This window comes from Urocampus carinirostris, chromosome 15 (genome assembly GCF_059441175.1).
Source record: "Urocampus carinirostris isolate Australia breed hairy pipefish chromosome 15, RoL_Ucar_1.0, whole genome shotgun sequence".
In the NCBI taxonomy this organism is placed as follows: Eukaryota; Metazoa; Chordata; class Actinopteri; order Syngnathiformes; family Syngnathidae; genus Urocampus; species Urocampus carinirostris.
In genome coordinates, this window is record NC_142363.1 from 11,796,958 (window position 1) to 11,818,429 (window position 21,472).

The following is a 21,472-nucleotide window of genomic DNA, read 5'->3' on the forward strand; positions in this document are numbered from 1 at the left end:
ATGTGATTGTCGATGCCACCATGCTGTCTGTGTTTGGATTTATCGTTAAACAAGGATTAAGGATTTTTTTTTACACTGGTTATACGGAGTGTTGATAGAAAATACTTGATATCTTTTACCAGTTACTGAAATTGAGGATCTTAAAAAAACTTCAATGAGGGATTTCATAGTATGAAGCATGCCTAAAATGAATGAAAATGACTAATCAATTTCCTTATAATTTAGTCGTCAGGCAGTACTCTGATTCATAAAGTAAATGTGACATTAAGGTGCTTCCATCTGCTTGATCGGATGAGCGAGGCAACCCATACACTTATGCATTAAGGGTACAAAAATCGGAAATGAAAAGTCATTAAAAAGAATACTAAAACCTGTAAAATTGCACATGCATTATTCGGTTTTCCATCTTTACTTGCATTGTATAAGTTTGTATAACAATCAGAGCTGGAACATCCTAAGCAGACATTACTAAAACACACAGACTATTCACAGCTCTCTCACATTCTCCCACTCCTTGTGGTTATGCAATGAGAGTGAAGCTCAAATAGCTGCTCTTCTCGTGGGGAAACACTAATAAGATCTGTTCCTCTGTGAATTTAACCTACATTTCGCATCAAAGACTCCCACCTTGAGTTAGCACGATGACGGATCAGATCATGAACTTAGACGAGGGGGTAGCAAACACTGTACTCCTGAGCAGGGGACTTTCAACTGAGCGTACCCCTTTTACGTTTCTGAATATCGTGGTTTGCCCTTTGATACAAAAACCAAAAACAACTTGTTGATACCATGGAGTAACAGAAAGGTGGGGGATAATGTAGCAGAACATTCCACACTTCACTGTTCTCCTGAAAGGTAGGAGAAAGACATCCATATGTCCATTTGGTATAAGAATGTTTGTATTGTATTGCAAATTCGCAGTAAATATACGTTGGGCGTTACTGCACGTAATAGGTTGCTTCTTATTTTTGTTATGCTTGCGGATGATTATACTACAGCCCTTTTGCTCTTATCGATGCTCAAGAGGGAAGGAGGGGGATTTGAGGGCAGGGGTGACCTTCCTTTGTTTGAAATTACTCGTAGTCCCAGTGCAAAGCTGGGGGAACCATGGCAGCGACCTTGACAGAGCACTAAAGTGCTGAGGAAGGCAGTAAAAGCAATGTAGAAATGACAAAAGGACTATGTGTAGAAAAACAATACACTGTGACCGTTTCAAAAGGAGACCCTATAATATTTCAGCATAGAGAGCAGGGGACAACACGCCTGGCTGGCAGGATTTGGCGGACAAACGGCGCTAAATGGATTAAAAAAAAGGCAATGGCCCACCTCCCATTGAGTAGATGTGATATGCTAGTAATACAGAATATAAAATGAAAATATGAGAGACAATGGCACAACTTAAATAATTCAAGTGATTTGCTGTAACTGGCCATGATGGGTGAAATCAAAAGTCGATACAACAGCATGTAATATAGGGGTTGGGTTTAACATTGAATAGATTGCAATCATAGATCATAATCATATTCAGGTTTTTCTTAAGGGAGCTGAGCAGTATGAAATATTTAAATCTTAAACAAAACAAAAACCAAACCAAAAAAAGCAACCGAACTAACAAAAACAATAAAATGTCCAGCTACTGGAATGGGCTTGAATCTCTATATTTTGCATTTTTTATGTTTTTTTTTTTTTTACTTTTTGTTACTACTGCATGTATTAAACTGCTAATACACATGTGACGTGACAACGTCAATTAGGCCTACAAGCCATCCCTAGGGCTACTGCCGCCGATATAAAAAACAAGCATATTGCCAAGAGTCCAGAGCTCATGACACTTAATTGAACACGTTTACTTTTGTAAAATAATAATTCTGTTTTGGACCAATGCAGATGTTTTCTGTTTTTCTTGACCTGGGGACACAATAAGAAAATAAATTAATTAATAATTTGGGGGAATTTTGTTGTGTCAGGGATAAAATTCATAGAGAAACGGATGCTTATAGGGATTCTAAAAGACCCTTTTTTCCCCAAATTTGGCACAGAACGAGTAGTGTTCCTACCCACAATCATGCCGATATGGTCCAAAATATTCCATGCGCCATAATTTTCAAAGTAGACAGTTTGATCTCGTATTATGACGTCACCGGAAGACAACAAGAACCAAAAACAAATGGCGCATCCTGTTAAAAAACAGACAGCCATTTTAGGGGCCGGTCACACAGACATTTGCGGCTGAATCACGGCCAGAAATTTCTGCCTGTGAGGCGGACGCTATTGGACGCTTTGAGATCGCCATACAGACGAGATACAGCGGTGCTTAACACGCAGGGTGGCAGCGCGAAAAAGTTTTGCGCTGCTCAATTCTTCAGAGCGCGGGTACACAGCCTTTCACGAGCGTATCGAAGCTGAACCACGGTCAGAAATTTCTGGCCGTGAAGCAGACACTGTTGGGCGCTGTTGGACGATTTGAGACCGCCATATAGACGAGATACAGCAGTGCTTTACTCGCGGTCGGAAATTCATACGGGGTTGGCCGCGCGAAAAAGTTTTGAGCTGCTCAAAAGTCTGAGCACGTGTTAAACCGCGTGCCGCACACGTGGTCAACATGAGGTAATGACGCGGAAATGACGCGGAACGACGTGCTCTGGCCGCGGCCAGGGCGTGGTTACACATGGGTAGGACGGGAAATTTCAGCGGGTAATCGTGGGTGGAGCATGGTAATAGCATGTTCTGCGCCTGTATCGCGGTGTTATTACGTGAAATTAGCGTGTTACGCGTGTGACGGTCAAACGCCTTTCTCCGCGTATTTACGGCGCCATTTGCCGAGCACACGTCAGTTGTGCTCGAGACGTCAAGGGGGTGAACATGGATCCCCGTCAGCGTAGTGACCTCGTCTTAATCCATTTTTATTTCTTGACATTTATTTTCAAGATAATAAAATAAAAATGATGCCATAGCTTGAAATCTTGATCTTCACGGGACTGTGTCTTGAGCGGTTATGATTTCTACAGCCCGGTGTTATCCGAGAAATGCATCCCTGCTGAGATTTGCGTCCCCTCGCTACTACAACCACTTTTACCTCGTTTTATCTCACTTTTAGGGAATGTAATGGCGAACATATAACCAAAACCACTTCGTCTTGCATTTGTTGGGAATGTAATACAACTTAAACCATTCCGTCTTTGTTTTTGTTGTGAACGTAATCGAACGGTAAATCCTCCCCCCCTCGCGTGAACGCGCATTCTGTTGCGCTTCCAACAAAAGCGATCGTATTCTATATAAAACGCTTATTAAAACAATAAAGCGAGCTAATTATAACAATTGGGAGATCCTAGTCTATATAACGCGTTTATTTAAACAAAGTGCGATCGTATTCTACAAAATGCGTTTGTTAACGCGGATGAAAAAGTCAAAAGAGATCGCAGCAGAATGCGCGTTCACGCGAGGGGGTGGGGGGTGGGGGGGGGGGGGGTTGCGTAGGAGTCGGATTTGGGCACAACACCGGCTCGGGAGCTTTTATACCCGTGGTCCACACGAGAAAATGACGCAGAAATGACGCGATGAGGAAGCGGAACAGTCGCCGGCGTCTGTTTTGCGGGCATACCAACGATGAACAGCGGGTTGGCCAATTTTGCGCATTTTCCATCGCGGGCAACCACGGGCAAAAAAAAAAAACCGTGATTCAGCCGCAAACGGCTGTGTGACCGGCCCCTTAGTAATCAGCGAATTCTTAGTGCACATTTTAGCTGGGAGTAATTTGAACTTTGCTTTAAATGTCGCTAGGGGACTTTTGACTGTTTTGTCTAAGATGATCTACAAAGGGTAAGTTTAACTGCCGTCGTGTACAGCAAGCGCTCCTTTTTTGACTTCACCTCATTTTAGGTATTTGATTGCGACTTTTCCTCTAGTGTTTTTGCTTATTGTCTTGCAATTATAATACTATTGTCAAGATAGCTCCCCGTGAGCATGCAGAAACCCAAAGGCTTCCAGTTTTGTTTGGTCTAGGTTAGCACCATTAGCAGTCGGCTAGCCGGCTTGTCTGCCATGTTCATTGCTTTGTCTCCCTTGGTTTGTGTATGTTGCTGCTGTGGCTCGCGGTTATCTGGGCTCATCATGATTTTGGTCAGCCAACACCCGTTTTTTTTCCCCATCTAGCAGTCCTGGTGTTTGTCCTCATTAGCAGCCGTGCCCCGGCTGGTTTAGCCCGTTATGTGTTATTTTTGCCAGTTTGCCCAATTTTGTCTGCTCGCCATTTGTTGTACCATTGCTGCACCCATTTGCAACACAACACCTAGGCACAAAAACTAACAAAACTTAGCTTAAAACACTCAAAATCCTTTGACTAGTTAACATTTAAACCAAAAGGTAACTGGCTTGCTAGGGTGTAGGTGTGCTTCACATGACGTCAGAGCTCAAGAAGTCAAATATGGGACAGTCTTGAAAATGCATTATCTCAGAAAATAATTGGAATATACAGATTACATATATATATAGACATTATGTGAAAAAAAATTCTCACATTTTGCATGTTTTAGAATTTGAAAATCCTTCAAAGGATCTCTTGATTTGTCCAGGAGTATCACACAGTCAAGATCTCCCAAGGTTTCAAACGTTGTCCATTTGAGCTCAACGATAAAACACAATTTTGCATTCTACAACATTGTTGAAAAGTAATTCATTAGTAATTTACCTCTTAACAAGACCAAACCCACAGGCGTTTAATGCGCTGGCACGGGTCCCTGAAAATAACTTTCCCCGATCCTCTTGATACCACGTTTGACCCGTTTTACGAGACAGGAGGAGGCTGGGATGAATTGCAGTGGCCATGGAGCGTGTACACGGTAGGAGGTGAGAAAACCGAGCAGTCCTATAGAATAAATTTTAGCTCTCGATGCTGAAGCAGGAGCTGGGCCACTTCAGGTCACAGCAGAGTTATCCATCACTGAGCCTGCCACTGGATTGTTTCACCATCCTGAATTGAAGAGATAATACTACTTGGATCAAAGGCCTATAACCTAGGTGGGAGGAGACCCAAAATACAACCTTGCTGAATGTTTTAGCATCCTCCCTGGATAGTCACTAGCTCTAATGGATGTTCAATGCGGCATTAACAAATTTAATTTAGGCTAACCTCATCTGGCCTTTGGTCTTAGCTGATGACTGCGTAAAAGGCGAACATCTGTAGGGCTTTTCTCCTGCGAGGCTTGGTTAGCTACTTTGAGCTGCCCCGTGCAACCATTACTCAAGTTCGGGCTGCCAAGCAGCCAAGACAGGCGACCATCTGTTGGTGGTTCGGCTCGCTCAACGATCAAATCCATCTCGTCAAGAGGCCTCTGGGCTGATTCTGTAAACGAGGCTTGGCGCATTTGGTAATTTTTCTTTATTACTTCGAACCAGCGAATTGCAATTCATCGGAGAACCAGGCCATGTCTAAAAAAATACCGTTTATATTAGTGTAGTGATTAATCAGTGGAAAAATGTTGCTGACCAAATTTGCAAATTACTGTATTCAATGGGAAACAAACCCATTTCCTAGTGGTGAAAGCATTGAAACTTAACACTAGACAACTAGTTATACAGAGTTATACATGAGGGAAACAACCCTTTGGTGTATTTGATCATGAATCGTTTTTGCGTTTATTCATATCTTTCAGCACGACTTTGTTTTCTCTATTCTCTAACCCATTTCTGGCACCGTCAGTGAAAATAGTGAGATGAGATAAAAACGAATGCCTTTTTTATTCATCATGTGTACAACTTATTGTCCAATGGTTCTAAAGATAAGACCCGGATATGATTGCATCTGCATACAATGAAAACACGGTATTTGTATAAAGTTAACAAGTTTTCCCAAGGATAATACATCGTGCTATGGTACATCAGGAATGGATGAGTAAATGACATACAGTATGTACCGTTAGGAATGAAACCGCTAAACCTTTGGTTGCCAGATGCCTAATTACAAAGCGGCCCGTTCCTCCGAGCATATCCTCCACAAAACAAGGCCTCATCTGAACTGTGTTGTTTTGCTTTTAAATATGGTTTCCTCTAAACAGCCTGAATTGGAATAACATTACTTCGCTCACATCTTTCTTTTTCGACTACCCACATGAATCTAAATGGTATTTTTTAGTCCAATGCAATGTATAATGATTGCAGGACTGTGAAGCTCTTCTGGTGAATTATGGAGGCCCGACACCCGTGATGAGGCATCTACTGCATGACTTATTCTGCCTCTTGTCACAATCTGAAGCGGGCTTGAACAGACGATCCAACCGTGTGCACAGGTGGCTTCTTTGCCACTTAGCTCATTTGTATGTAAAGATGCTGTGGTGGTGTATCTGGATGGCTGGATGTGGACATAATGATGACTTGATGGGTTTCTCTTGACCCATGACCAGAATATAAATGAGAAATTACTATGATTACAAAAACAGCAGCACTAAAAAAAGCAGACACAAACCTGTATAATGTGTGTGTGTGTGCGTGCGTGCGTGTCATTATGACATGCTGATGGTTAGCAGTCATCCCCCATTCACCAGGATAACGCAAGAAAATGTTGGTACTCGGATAAGTATTCGGAGGCAAGTACAGTACTTACACTCGTGTTGAGTGAGGGAAAAAGTGGGCTCATCCCGCCTTGCACTGCGCCTGCGCTAAACTGGCACAGCTGTGTGCATTTGAAGATGCAAAATCAGCTCTGGTAATTTGTTTCAGGTTTGATAAATTACACTGTAAGTGCTGAAGTCAGCTATTAGCATTTAATGATTCCCCAACATGCAAAATGGACTGCCTCTATAGAAGATGCAATACTGGGTGTGTCTGTTAATTGCATTAACCCTTACATTGGCGTTGGCAACCGTTAACCAAATCATTCTATATTTTGTCAATATTTGTTGCGTGTGAGCAAGCTAAAAGGCACAAGCTATCAACTTGTTTTTTCTTGTTATTAAAAGCAATTATAAATGACTTCTTAACTGTAAATTTAGCACAGGGTATATTTTTTAATCAAGAAAATGTCAAGAAAAAAAAATTGGATGGAGTCTATTGGATAAGATACAGACTGACTAATAAAAGAGATTTTTAAAACATATAGTACATCTCTACTTTGAAGCGGCTCTGCAATACCAAAAGTCAAATTAAACTTCGACAATGCTCTGCATGGTCAACAATGTTATCTCAACTGTAACGGTGGGAGGGAGTAAGATAACTTATTCACAAAAACATGAAGTAATCAGAGTACCCCCACCCCCCCCAAAAAAGTTGAAGGGTTTGATCTTGAATTGAACCCGGTTTTAGTACATTTTTGTCACTGAGTGATCAAAATACATTCATTCATTCAGACACAAATTGTATAATTAAAGCAGTTAAAGTGAGAGGATAAGGAAAAAAAGGTTGGTTTTAAATGGTGAGGTGCGTTGTTTGAGGTGTCCTTAAAAAGTTGAAGAAGAATATTTTCTTTAAAGGTGGTGTATGTAACTTCAAAATATTCTACGTGCTGAGGGCATCTTCAGGCTGAAATAATCATTTCAGCTACCTTGTTTGCAGCTACAGTGGAACCTTGGTTTTCGAACGCCTCTCAGTTTGAACAAATCGGAGTCCGACCAAAAAGTTTGAGAAATTCTTTCTTCGCTTTTCGGTCAAAAAATTCGGAGTTCGAACACCGGTAATGCGTGAGTGCGTACGCTAGGATGCGATGCTGAGCGGCGTACGGGTGTAGTTCGCTCTTTTCGTGACCAACTATTATCGCGTGCGGACGTGCTTCGTTTTGCTTTCGCTTTTAATATAGGTGTACGAAGTGTTTTAGCCCCTAATTAGGCCTCCGAAGAAAGTCAGTGGAAGCAGCAAAGTAGCGACAGGTGAAAAAAGAAAAGTAGTGCGTACAACTATTGCATTTAAGAAAGAAATGATAGCAAAATATAAGGGAGGTGTGCGAGTGTCTGATCTTGCTAGAGAATACAGCATGGCTAAATCTACAATCAGTACGATACTAAAGAATAAGGAGGCTGTGAAATCTAGTGATATTGCTAAGGGAGTGAGTGCTATAAGCAGACAACAGCCGTCCACCTGCGCCTTCTGCTGACCACCACAAAGATAAGAAATCCTATCCATAATTCTTTTCTTTATCCTTTTTTTTTATTTTTACACGTTCATGTTAGCGTAACCTTTCGTACGGAAGATTACGATAACGCGAACCTACGATTAGCTTGATGTTTACGGTAAACATTCAGGGTGTTGGAATGGATTAAAACGATTTACATTATTTTTAATGCGAAAAATGATTTCGGTGATCGAACGAATCGGTTTTCGAACAGGGTTTTGGAACGGATTATGGTCGAGAACCGAGGTTCCACTGTAATTGTTAAATTTTTAAAAGCGCTCAAATAAATACTTCCATTTTCATCTTATTAGGGATTTGGTCTGCCATTTGGACAGTATTTGAAACAGACCTTTTCTTACTTCCACCAATTTCATCCTGGAACAGAGGAAAACCACGACCAAGCATGTGATATCATTTTCAACCTCACTTATCTACTATCATCGTGCTTTAAGCAAAGCGGATCGGTCCGCGTAATGGGGGAAAGGGGGTTGTTTAGAGCCTTTACGGTGGACAGTTTTTTGTTAGAGTAGCATTCCATCCTATTTGCATTAGCGCGACTGAAATTGTTCCAGCTAAGTAACTGATGTGGACACATATGGTCAGCAAAGCACTTTCAAAGATCAGGCTTTGCAAAAATGTACTACACGAGTGTGACAAACACAGAAAAAGCAGAAAATGGGGAGGATCAGGTGTGATCTGCCACGGGTATACAGCGCTCGGAAAAATGACATCAAAGCGTCCAATCGCAACTCTCCGAAATCCTCAAGGGCAATCTCAGTCACTCAATAAAGCACCGACAGCTGGGGATGAGGCGAACAAGGCTAAGGGATCAAACTAGGGGGGGCTATGAGACCCTCTCCCATGTCAATTTTGGAACGCAACCACTAATGCAAAGTGGATTCAACAATTCTGTCTTCATTACATTGTTGGCTTATTGTCAAGCGCCACAGCCCTTCTTCAGCGTTTTTAATGGAGGCTGGAAAGGTTCATTGCTATTTGGTGAATGCACAACATCAAACTACTTCCAAAAAATGTCATGCATTCTTAATTGTGTTGAGTTGCACCTGCTCTTGGCTCAGAAATAAACATTGGCAACAGAAAGTGATGAAGCGAACCGGTGGGCATTTAGAATAATTTTCCCCCAGCTCTCATCAAATCTCATTTCGGGTTTAATTGCAGAGGTAAGCAAGAACTTTTACAGCCAGTTTGTATGAATTAATCCCAACGTGTTTTTAAGAACAATAACCCACATCCCTGCAGCATAACTGTGGAGCTTTGGTTCAGGTGGCAAGAGCAAAACGAAAGAAATCCTTTCTGTGCATCAATTCGTTAACACAACAAGAGTGAGAGCAAAGCATCAGAGGCAAATAACTAATGCCAACAATTAGACCAGTGAGCCGATTTATCACCTATAGGTAGAGGTAAGGTAGGACACAAAAACATACTTGCACCAAAATTGACATTTTGTAACAGCAGAATTAAATATAAATGCCAACAAGGAATCATCCAATCTCCAGATGCAGTTTAAAAGTTAATATATAATATAATTTGATTCATTGGTCAATGCAGAATGACAGGCATAACTATTAAATGCTTTTCCATGGATAGCGGAAAGTACAACTCATGAACAAGTGTACTGAACTTATGTACTATTTTATACGCAGTTTTATTCCACTTATACTCAAAAATACTTTGTGTCACCTCAGCCTTGAGTGAAACCTTTTAAACGCCTGTGCTTAGGAATGTTTTGTTTGGTTTACTTATCACCTCGCCTGGGGGTTTAGAATGTGTGTGTCGTGCCCCATTCTGTCCGGAGGGCGATTACCACTCACCCTTCTCCCAAGCTTTAAAGGCGGAGGTCACTCCCGGGCCGCGTGACAGAGCGAGTTAGGCGGACGCGCCGTCACACGGCGCGACGCGAGAAAAGGCGGCGGGCGTGATCGGGCTGCCCCCGTAACTGGTCCGACGAAAAGTACCCGCGCCGTAGGTTAGGGGCTCGCTCGTGGGAGCGACCGAACGGCGCAAATATAAACCCTGTTGTAAATTTGTCTCCGATCGTCCGGGCGGACGTAAAATCGCCCAGCTGTACGACTCTTAGCAGTGGATCACTTGGCTCGTGCGTCGATGAAGAACGCAGCTAGCTGCGAGAACTAATGTGATTTGCAGCTGCGATTGGCTGGCATCCAGTTCAGGGTGTCCCCTGCCCACTGCCCGGGATGGGCTCCCGCCCCCCCCCGCGAACCTAATAAGGATAAGTGCTGCAGATAATGAGATGAAGTTTTTTTTTGTTTTTGTTTTTTTGAAGGTGCGCCGCTACTTCGCAGAGTTTCGCTTTTAGCGGGTGGTTTTGGTCCCCATTAACCGCGATAACCGAGGTCTTACTGTACCTAAAATGTCATAACAAACAATTTATTAAAACCATAAAGTAGTAATTTGTTTATTATCAGATTTCCTGCCCCGCCATAATGTAGAATATTTGGAATGTATATGTAACAATAGTGAGAAAGTTAGCTTCAATAGAGCTCCTAACATATGTTCTAATATTTCAAACTTACACCATTGACAACAATTGAAATGATTCGATCATAATTATTTTGGCAATTTCCAGGAGATTGAAAAAAACAACTTCTACTTTTTTTCCCAAAATGATAACATCAAGCAATAGGGACCAAGCATGACAAGCGTACCTCAACAACACAATCAATCACAAGTGACACTTTGCTGGAGGCAATTCATAGCTACAACAGCGCTCGTTTTCAGCCAATCAGAACGCTAGGCAGACGACAGCCTGTGGCTGCTAATTTGGGCCAACCATCTTTGTATCTATGAGCAATGACAATGCGCTTCTGACGCCCATAGTGTTTTGTATCAAAATTGTTGGATGAAGTACCTGCGGCACTTGTAATTTATATCAGATGTATCCAGAATGATTGGTAGGGGTGATGTTTGTCCCTTTTCCAAAGCCCAAAACTGATTTGGAGAATTTTTTTAGATAGATGATGTTGGTCATTTTGTAGTCAGAGATTGGCGTACGCAGTGGATCCCAATATTCAATGTGTATAAATAGTAATGTCTGATTGGTTTGATATTAACGGATAACTTTATTGTATGTGTTTTTTAGTAATTAGATAAATATCCATGGTAACCAATGTTGTCTCCATTTACTGGCGTGAAGTTTGTTACTGCGGCTGCTTTACTTGCACTTTTGAGTGTGTAACTGCGCCCTTGTTAGCATACGACAAAAACAAATACAAGCAAAGGTGGTGTTTTGTAATTAAAGCTCATGATCCGATATATCAAATTCATAAAACTTAATGAAACGCCGGAGAACAAATAGAAATTACACTGCTTGTTTCATAGATTTGATATACTGGATAGCCTTTTGTATATCCTCTATATACCATTATCCCTTACAAATTTAAATCTATCTTTATGTGTAGTTGGTATGGAACTTCTGACTTTCTTATATATAGCCCAACATTTTGCATCCATACTTAAAAGGTTAGCGTCTTTGGACACCTTGATGCCATGTATATTACTCATATAACACTTGAGACCCTTTTCTACAGACTTTTGAGATACATTTGCATAATCCAGATGAAATTATACGGCTATGCTATCACGAATATCGACTAAAGAGTTGCTCGCCTCATTTGCGCCGCTTATGATACGGGGGTACCGCAACTATGGTAGGCTTGGCTTAGCGATCACTGTTTAGATCTAAGAATTCCCTACCAAAACAGCCACACGCAGCATATTCTAGGTAAGTCAAAAAGTTAAACCTACTATCGAGATGCCACACCCAGCGTAATCGACTATTTGACTGGTGCTGTGATACATACTTTTATTTTTTTAAGAAGTCTTGTTTTATGGTTGTGAGAGGTAGTAAAGGGGAAAAAACTGAAAAGGTCCAAGGGAAGAGGGATGGATTGAGAATCAAACTCAAAAGAAATGACCTACTGAAGTGTTCAACTTGTGAGAGACCCTATTTTTTGATGGACTCAAATTTAAATTACTTGGATAATTTCGTCTAAGAAGGGTAACAACCTTTTCTGTTCCAGCATTGTGTGCTCCAATGCACAAGCATGGTCCAAAAAGGCATGCTTAGATGAGTTTGGTGAGGAAGCACAAGACATCCACATCCTCCTCACCAAACATTCCTTCATTGAACTTTCAAGAAAATATTTTGAGCCAGGCAAAAATAACCCAACACTTCACCAATTATCTTTTTAGGGTTCTTACACCTTTTTCCATGGCCAAATTTGAGCACTTATTAAGTACTTTCAAAGCCAATTTTCCATATTCTCCAGTACCATTAAAATAAGAAATCAAGTATGAATGCAGCCATAGCCCTGTTGTTGGAAGTCACTGAGTACTGCCTGAAGAAATAAAAAACACAAAATGTGATTCTATCTATGCCAAAAACCAGCAGCTTCACTGAAAGTGGCATAGAAAATGAAACAGTTTCTGTGTTTCAATTCTTTAGTGTCTGCATCATTCGTGTTTGGTCTATGTTGTATTACATTTTCTTGTTCTTACTGACAGCACTCGATGACTTCAAACTGTAGAAAAGGGAAAGTCATATCTTCTTAATTTTAGCGAATGCGTGAACTAAGCTACTGTACATACAAACTAGTCGTCTGAGCCATCTTTTGTCTATTTAAATTGCTCAGTCAGACTGCAGATAAACATGGCAACAATATCAAGATTTTACAAGCAGTTCACCAAGAATTTAAGCACATTTAAAACCTTGAAAACACAGCATTTAAATTCAAGCATTTAAGGAATTCAAGCTCCTGTATGAACCCGTCTTTTAGACGAGTTCCAACACACACTATCACGCACACAAAATTGATCCCCAAAGTTGCATAAGTAAAGCTGAGGACATTTCTACCATCACCATTTCATAGAGCTATGTAAGCATTGAGCCCATAAAACTTTAGTCCATATAGTGTCTAGGGCTTGCTCTCTCACACACACACACACACACACACACACACACACACACACATATTTTATAGATCAACATCACCAGGGGGTCTAGTCATCAAACCACCATCATCTTTCCTAATGATATCATTTCCACCAAGTGGCCATTAAAACATTTAAAGCGGGAAAGATGGCCTATGTGGGCATGTGGCTGGTGTTGTATCCTCTGCAGTGCAGAGTGATCGTTCTGTAATCATGTTTGCATGGATTTTGCGTCTGCGTTTGTGTTTTTGCCATTAATACGCAGGTTGAAATACCATCAAAAAGGAGTTTGTAAAAGAAATGTGACTAATGCCAGCTGACTCAGATGAAAGAAAAGAAAAATCATCAGGAGTCCTTTCTTCTAAGAGAATAGAAAAATCAGCCTTGGTCCCATTCATTCTGCCACGATTTACTCCTCAAAGGGACTGAATTATTTATCCACCATGCGTCCAAAGACCCACAGTGTCTTCAAGGGACCAAAATTCCATGCCTGATATCAACTTTACACTAACCCTTTAATTTTGAGACATTGTATCTTTTTTTCCCCTTGTAATCAACAACCCGAGTCTTCAAAAAAAGACCTTTCAAAATAAAAATTTCCATGCGGCTCAAATTGCTCATTTTTTAAATTCTTCCTCCAGGGTTTTTATTTCAGAAAACGCCTTCTAGACTTAGACTTTAATCCTGACCCTGAAAAATGGAGAAGAAAAAACCCATCTTGCATTCATGTTATGTAAGCGCTAGAGTGTAATTTCTTCCTCTGCTGATCCACTCACAGGCTAAAAGACACAGGCAGGAACGGGGCCTAAAAAAGAACACGGGCCTCATTAGAGGCGCAGCGCTAGGGTGCCACATCTCAAATACCCACCAGGCGTCATTACATACCAGAAATGGTCCAAAGACAGAACAGACACAAAAGTGATTCAACACAGTCCTAATGAAGCCTTGAAGCAAGAGGGGTGAGGGCATGAGCCATGAGTGATGGCGACATGACAAGGGACTCGTGATGGATACATTGGGTCCAATGAAGAAGATCCCAAATTTAAGGATGTCCTCCAGGAAAACATAAAATAATAGCAATACGTCCATCTGGTAGTGACGTCCTTGCAGGTACAATTTTACAACTGATTAGAATAAACATTGAACTTGAAAAACAAGAGAGAAAAAAAATAATCAAATGCAATATGTTCTGAAAGATGAAAAGCTATTTCAGCAACTCGCCCCTGAGGACCAATATGTGGATTTTCAACGCTTAAGCAAACACATCTAAAGATGATTACTGAAGGGGCAGCAATCATGAAGATTAAATAGACTGCCTCAGTAACAAAATATTTTCCAATGCAATGCTGCATTTGGTTCAGTCCTCAGAACCAAAAGCCCCAAAGACCAAATATTTAACTCTTACCTTTGGTTTGGGGACAAAAGCCTTTCCTGGGATAGTGAAACAGTGGTGGACAGTGCAGAGGTACTGAGCCATGATGGACAAACGGCTCCTTTGTCTGCTCTTCGTGCTGGCCGTCAACCGCTGGTTTGAGAAGTCAAAACAACAACATGAATATTTCACAGTGTTGATTAAATTCATCCCGTGCTAGTAGTGATTTCTGGGGCTGGCCATTTGATCAATTTCTGAAATGTGACAATTAACACCAGAGTTAATCAGAAGAGCAAGATGAACTTTTGTTATGCACAGGAGGAACTACAAGCGAACAGCCTGATTTTGGCGAGACTAAAATGCCACAAGGACACATGGCATATCTTAAGTTGTTTTGACGCAAAACTGATCGTGTAGTGATACGCACAACAATATATCAGCTGGCACCCGAGACGATTCGAAACCTCCAGGATGAAATTCGACCATCTCAGAATTTTTGATTGTCTGATATTAGTACTCAACCACTTACAATTGTTTTCTCAGTGATGATAAACAGTAAGATACTAGAATTGTGGTAACTTTCCGTGCAAAATAATACATACATGCGAAATAACGCAGACTGACACTTCAACTGTTCTCTGGTGAAATGTAAACATGGAAAAAAAGTTTTGAGCTTTGTTAGGACTATCTCTGCCTCTTTGATGCTCGCTAAAGCTCTAATTTGATCTTTCCAAAAAGTCAATATCATTTACTGCAGAACCATGCATTTGTGCAACCACAGTAGTGATTCAGAAAAAAAACTACACCATTATTTGTTTTTGTTTGCATAAAGCCAAATTCAAAGTGTTAAACTGTCAATGTAGAAGAAATTATATATCAAAATAAAGCTGCTCATCATGACTTCTGACACACATAAGTCATTGGACTGGAACACACGACAGTAGAAAATAGGGGAAGAAGTGTTTCATTAAACGTTTGTGAAAAAGTATTTTTTTCAGCAGGACTCTTTTTTGCCTTTCTGAGCAGAGCCATTACCCATGTCTATAACCTTAAACGCTGCTAATGTTGACCGCAACTTGACCAGGCACCTGTCCCGCCTCTCTGACACCAACAGGCCACCGTGAGTTTTTTGCACGACAAAACCTAGGACCAAGTAGTCTTGTCTTTTTATACTTATAGGCTGGCTGTATGCATTGTCAGCAACACAGTGGGGTATTCTGACAGCGCAATTGTCGTGAAAGACCCCATAAAACATGTAGTGTGTGACAAAGATTAGTTGGTACCCAAATAGTATGTAGCAAAATGGACACATCCTAAGATAGAAAAATTATGAAAGGTTTTGCTTTGTAACTCATATTTCACACACACAATATTGTTTAAAAAGACATGTTTGGACTAGCAGCGGCCCACTCAAAGCATAATCATAAATAAATCATTTGTAGTGAAATTTAAGATTATATTAGACATTCTTTTGATTAATTTCCCAAAAATTTGGGGTGGAATTTCCCTTTGTCTAACAGTACTCTACCAGAAAAAAAGAACAACTTTCAGAAATGAAGATGTTGCGCTCATACCTCTGCGATCTCCTTCTGAAAGGTGAGCGTGAGTTGGGTGCGTCCATAACGAAACAGCCCTGTCCTGTTGGCTATATTTTCTAGCCACTTGATAATGAGGTGGGTGGAAACATTGAAAGGTAGATTGCCTATGACGTGAAGATTTGGTGGATCTGTGGAAGAGCAACACAGGAACACTTTGTCGTCAACTTGTAAAATTGAATTCAACAATTAAAGCAAACATATTGAACTTCTAAAGTTGTTTTTACAATTTAATGAAAACATTTCAAGAAACAGCCTTGGGGCATATGTGCTGCCATTGGTCTTAATGATCACTGACCTGATTTTGGGCAAGCACTGTGAAAGATGGATAATACAAAAATGACCTGTGTTTGGCAAGGTTAGCTGAAACAGTTTACAATCTACTCCCTCAGATTGTTTCCATGACTAAAAACGCAAATGACACACACACACACATTAAAATAGAACATATTATCGTTTAACTGGACACTGTACTGTTTATAAATATTTGAGTGTGGAGTCTCATTGTGGGGAAAATACTTCTAAAGTGTTATCATCAAGATCATTTTAAGTTAGAATCTATATGAGACATCAATTTCATCATTTCCCTGCTTACTGCTTATCTTTTAAGGGTCATGTGTTGGAGCTTATTGCAAATGAGTTTGGGGGAAAATTGGTTGCCAGTCCATTGCAGAGCAAACATGGTGAACAAAAAAATCCTATACATATTAATATCAATTTGGAGTCTTCAATGAACTTCAAGCTTCTCAAATATTTTCTGTCGTACTGCAACTCAAACTAGAAAAAAAAATTGTTCCATCAGAATGTTTACTTCTGGATAATGTTTTATTGTATACAATTACAATTATTATTTGTGTTGTTTTATGTAACATTAAATTTAGTTTTTCAGAGTTTAGCTAGTAACCAATCAATCCTGTCACATGACCAAACTAGAAAAAGGGGCGAGCCATCAATTGTTGGCACCTGAGACATAAAGACTGCAAAGTCACTTTCAATTGCAGGCAAGCCAAAGATGACCAATACGACTAGATTGGGCTGCTTAAACAGGTGCACAAAGCATTATGAATTGGAATTTTGTGTTTATACTAACCTAACAACTATGTTTTACTAAAGAAGAGTGGGGGGTTTGATAACCAAAAAGAGTTACTCCAATTACCTCAGCACCAGGGTGGGTTTGATGGACAAGTCAAAATGCACAAAACAACTGCAATAAAAACATTAAACGGATCACTTTAATTTATTTTGCATTAATAATCTCACCCTCCTCCCATGGCCGACAGATACTTGATGGGAATCTTCCACCCATTTCGTAGGTAAGAATGTCACCTTGAACAATTCTCAACTTTCCTGGTGCAGCTTCAGAGAGAAGCTGTGAGGAAAAAAATAGAAGAAACTGAATTTTTTCATAACAAAATGAAACAGTATCCAATTTTAAATATGCAACTCGTTCAGTCTCTCTTTGGGTGGATAATGAGCAGCTGAAGAATACAGTTTTTTTTATTCACAATTAACTTATATTACAACCCTTTGTAACGTCATTTAAGAATCCTAGTCAAAATATTCTTACTTTTAATCCAGGGATGAAGCGTGAATCCTTCTCCACCACAAGCAGATCCCTTGCCCCAGCATTCAGAATGGACCGGGTCAGTCCTCCAGGTCCCGGGCCCACTTCACACACATAGGCATCGTTCAAATTTCCTGCCTTCCGCACTAGTTTGTCTGAAAAAAATGATTAAAAAAAATTAATTTACTTCTGTTCTACACATAATCAGTGAATAAAACTCTTGATTTATAGACGTCACGAATGACAATTCACTGAGCACATTCCAATCAAACAGGTTCATCAGTCTTGCATATTCATATTCAGATGAATGTCAATGTGATGCAGCAATAGACGAGGTACTACTGTATGAGAATATGATGCATTCGTCAAACGGTCACCTTCTCCAATAACAAAAGAGTGCATGAGATATGCAGCGCATTAAATACAATTATATTAAGCTCCACAAGAGCTGATGACTAGCTTTATTTAGTTTAGCAGGAGCTCTCCCTAACCAAATCCAAACAGGAAAGCCTGTCTACTTTAATTCGGGAAACAAGGCTGTGTGGAGCTGTGCACTCAAGTGCACTGGTGTAGACTAAATAACAAGGAATAGGAAGTAGCAGGTATTGCTGCAATGCAGATAGCCAGAAAAGTAGAGTGTGTCGTAGTGTAGTAGTGTGTGTAAATGTGGGGTCCTCTGGCCAACCTGTGAGCCTCAAGTCCAGCAGGAAGTTTTGGGAAAGCTGTTTCTCCGCTCGCAGGTTGTAGAGCTTTATGATTTCACCGATAGTGGGCAAGGGAGGCAAGCGGAATGTGGCAAGTTTCCCACAAGCAGCCATTTTTGTTCCTGTACACTGCACAAGTCAACAAACAAAAAATAAAATGGTTTAAAACCTGATCAGACATTTTTACTAGTTCTAATGACTAAAAGACACATAAGAAAAGGCGAAAAATTGATCCTCATATACAACCTTGGAGGCATGTGAGAAGACCATAGCCAGTATTTTATTATGGTTATCTAGATTTATGATTAAAAGCATTTTGGTTTTGTTTGCTTTGTCAAATTGGTTGTGTAAGAAATGAGCATGCGTGACAAAAATAAGAAATGTTATTAAGCTATATCGGGTCTGCTCAAAGTTTATCATTAAAGCAATTGCTGAGATGATGCATTTTTACACATTCACGAGCAGTCATGAATATGTATTCATATTCGTGCGCAAGACAATGATAAAACGCTTGCATATATTTGGTGGCGTTAAATCTGTCGTCACTGCATTGCAGAGATAATAATAATAATAATAATAAAGATGCATGGTATTATGCACAGTTGAAGACCAGGATACTGTATTTAGAAAGAAAAGTGCTGAATGCACTGTTTTGCATGTCCAGGGACCCGATCTTGCCTGCACCAATAAAGCCATCACGCACAAATTCGAGGCACGCCATCTCGTGGCCTACTGTGTTATTGCAGCAAGAAAATCACTTGCGGAATGGGTGCCTTCTAACCTGTTAATGTATTTAATACCTTGGAGTGTAATTTTAGGATGCCATTGTATGAGTTTATTCAACGATGAGGTAAGCAATGGTTTAAAATTATTTACTAAATATAGTTAACTGTGACAGGGAATGGCGACACATTTATGTCAATTATTAAGTTCAGACACAAAAGTTGATTTTTTTTTTAAATCCAAAAATTACAGAACTATGACAATGAAGTACCAAACTCCAAATATCACAATTATATCTATATGGTTCTTGTGCATATGACCGTATGACACATTATTTGTTAGCAGCTAACGTCAACTCACTTGTTGGATACTAGCTAGCATGGCATACCTGTTTATTACAAGATATTAACTAAATAAACCTCGTAAATCATATAAATGAAGCTGATAAAACACATTTGAAAGCATTACAAAACATACGACCCATGCTTCTCACCGATGTTGCTCTTCTTCCTGTATATCCGCTCGCGTCACGGAGTTGTCCATTGAATATCCAATGAGAATTGAAGACTTGTTCATTTCACCAATCACTAAGGAGGAGGAGGGGTTTAAAATTTGCCCTTCAACGTTCTTTAATTGTTGCTGTATTGGCATCTTATAGCCACTAGAGAGTGCTACTGTACTCGCATTGCTTTTATTTTTTAAAGCATACAGTAGTTAAAAAACACCCCCGTCTGTCTATATATTTTCACATACAGGACATTATAAATATCTTTGTAGGCCTTTATCAAGGGATATCACACGATTTTAATTATACAATACTAGACCCTCCAAAGTTAGAAGCCAGCATTCAAATTACATTAAGACTCATTGTAACTGTCCAATTAGATTAGAGAATGATATTACCTCATCAGACATGAAAAGTTAAAACTAATTTGTAATCATCATGTCATTAAAATGTGTGGAAAGTCAAAATTATGAGTGGAGTTTAGAAGCAAACATATGTACCCCAGACGAAAGAGTATGTAGTTTCTAGGGCCCGGCAGTACAAAATAACTGGCTAAAGCCAATAAACACAGAAATCAAAGGAAATGTACAACAGCGTGATCAAAAAACCCCTCTGTGTCAGTTTTACTTTGTGTTATTTAACTGGAATTCTGGCTTGTGCCATGAAAATTAAACACAAAAGTGAAACCAGATGTATGTACTAATACATTGCAATTGTTCTATAATTAAAGCGGCTTGTTACTGTGCTCACGAAAGGCGTCTACTGTATATCGTTTTGTACATTGTTTTGACATATAATGTCCTTAAATGTTTTACTCGGCATCTTTTAAAATACCCGTAGGTCAAAAAATTTGTATTCATCTGAGATAACATGAGTATAACCGAGAGGTAGCTAACATAATTATCTGACATCTTCCTGCTATGGGTCAACCTCCCACCCATTCACCCAAAAAACTAGCGAAAGGCTTAGCAAAACATTAAAAGACAAATTTTGCAGTGTGGTTGCTTTGAGTCTCCATAGTTTGTATTGTTTATTGTTCTTTTAGTGTCGGCATAGAATGTGAGATGCGTCATAACATTCATTATCGGTTTCATGAAATAACACAGCAGCATCTAGTGGCCAAATAATAAACACTGTCCCTTTAAAGGTACATTGTGTAATGATTGACCACTAGACTGCTAGGTATTGTCTAATGCGAACAAAAAACAGTGCTAAATGAGCGCAGCGTAGCAGCAAGATGCCAGACAAACATGACTACAAGGTATAGATTCCGTTATGTAAAACAAATACAAGCTTCTCGGCCTATGACTATAGAAAATTAACATTGGCATGATAGTTCATGCAGTTATGCCCATTGTTCAAACCAATGTTTTTTTTTTACTGAATGATGTTTTTTTTGTACCACTAGGAGGCACTAAATATTACACACTGTCCCTTTAAAGACTCACAGGAAAGGAATGTTTAATCCTTTCTCTTTTCGTGAACTTTTTCAGTGATAACATTACGGCATTTGCTCTCGGGTCACAATGTTCCACGAACAAGACCAAAAAAAGTGTTACTGAGTAGGTTGCTAAAGCGGCAGGAGTGTTTTGACGACAGGATGCAGTCACTGAGTTCCAAAGGAGAAGCTGAGGAATAATGCCACTAAATCTTACTTTAAATCATTTACTGTAATGTATATACAATCACGCTCAACTGAAGAAGTTAGTGTAATAATGATGCTCTTTAAACTGTCTATGTTTCTTCTGGGATTCGTAACAAAGGTCATCTGTGTATTACATGCACTGTACAACGAGTGAAATCATAATAAACCATTTCCTCACTGCCTCCCACCACATTACTTCACTTTTGGGTGTGGGGAGTTATGGCCTTCCATCTAAATACACTTCACATGACCTCATTTTGGGATTGCGATTCTTGTTTGATATCATAATGTCCAA

The 21,472-nt window shown here is 39.9% G+C and overlaps 1 protein-coding gene and 1 pseudogene across 2 annotated transcripts in view; one reads left to right on the top strand and one right to left on the bottom strand.

The window, feature by feature from the left end:
• tfb1m (transcription factor B1, mitochondrial) overlaps positions 1–19,614 on the bottom strand; it is a 67,066-nt gene extending 47,452 nt beyond the window's left edge. The window contains exons 1-6 of one of the 2 annotated variants that reach the window (XM_088355239.1): positions 19,521–19,614; positions 18,286–18,433; positions 17,604–17,755; positions 17,297–17,405; positions 16,016–16,167; positions 14,475–14,594 (exon numbers count right to left, since the gene is read on the bottom strand). In XM_088355239.1, coding sequence (XP_088211365.1) covers positions 14,475–14,594; positions 16,016–16,167; positions 17,297–17,405; positions 17,604–17,755; positions 18,286–18,418 — 666 coding nt within the window. In that variant the 5' untranslated portion in view covers positions 18,419–18,433; positions 19,521–19,614. Of the gene's footprint in view, positions 1–14,474; positions 14,595–16,015; positions 16,168–17,296; positions 17,406–17,603; positions 17,756–18,285; positions 18,434–19,415; positions 19,438–19,520 lie in introns of those variants that run through there. The other variant, XM_088355240.1, reaches the window with a different exon arrangement.
• LOC148351560 (5.8S ribosomal RNA) lies at positions 10,188–10,297 on the top strand (annotated as a pseudogene; the record flags this gene model as incomplete).
• Positions 19,615–21,472: the final 1,858 nt, after the last annotated feature.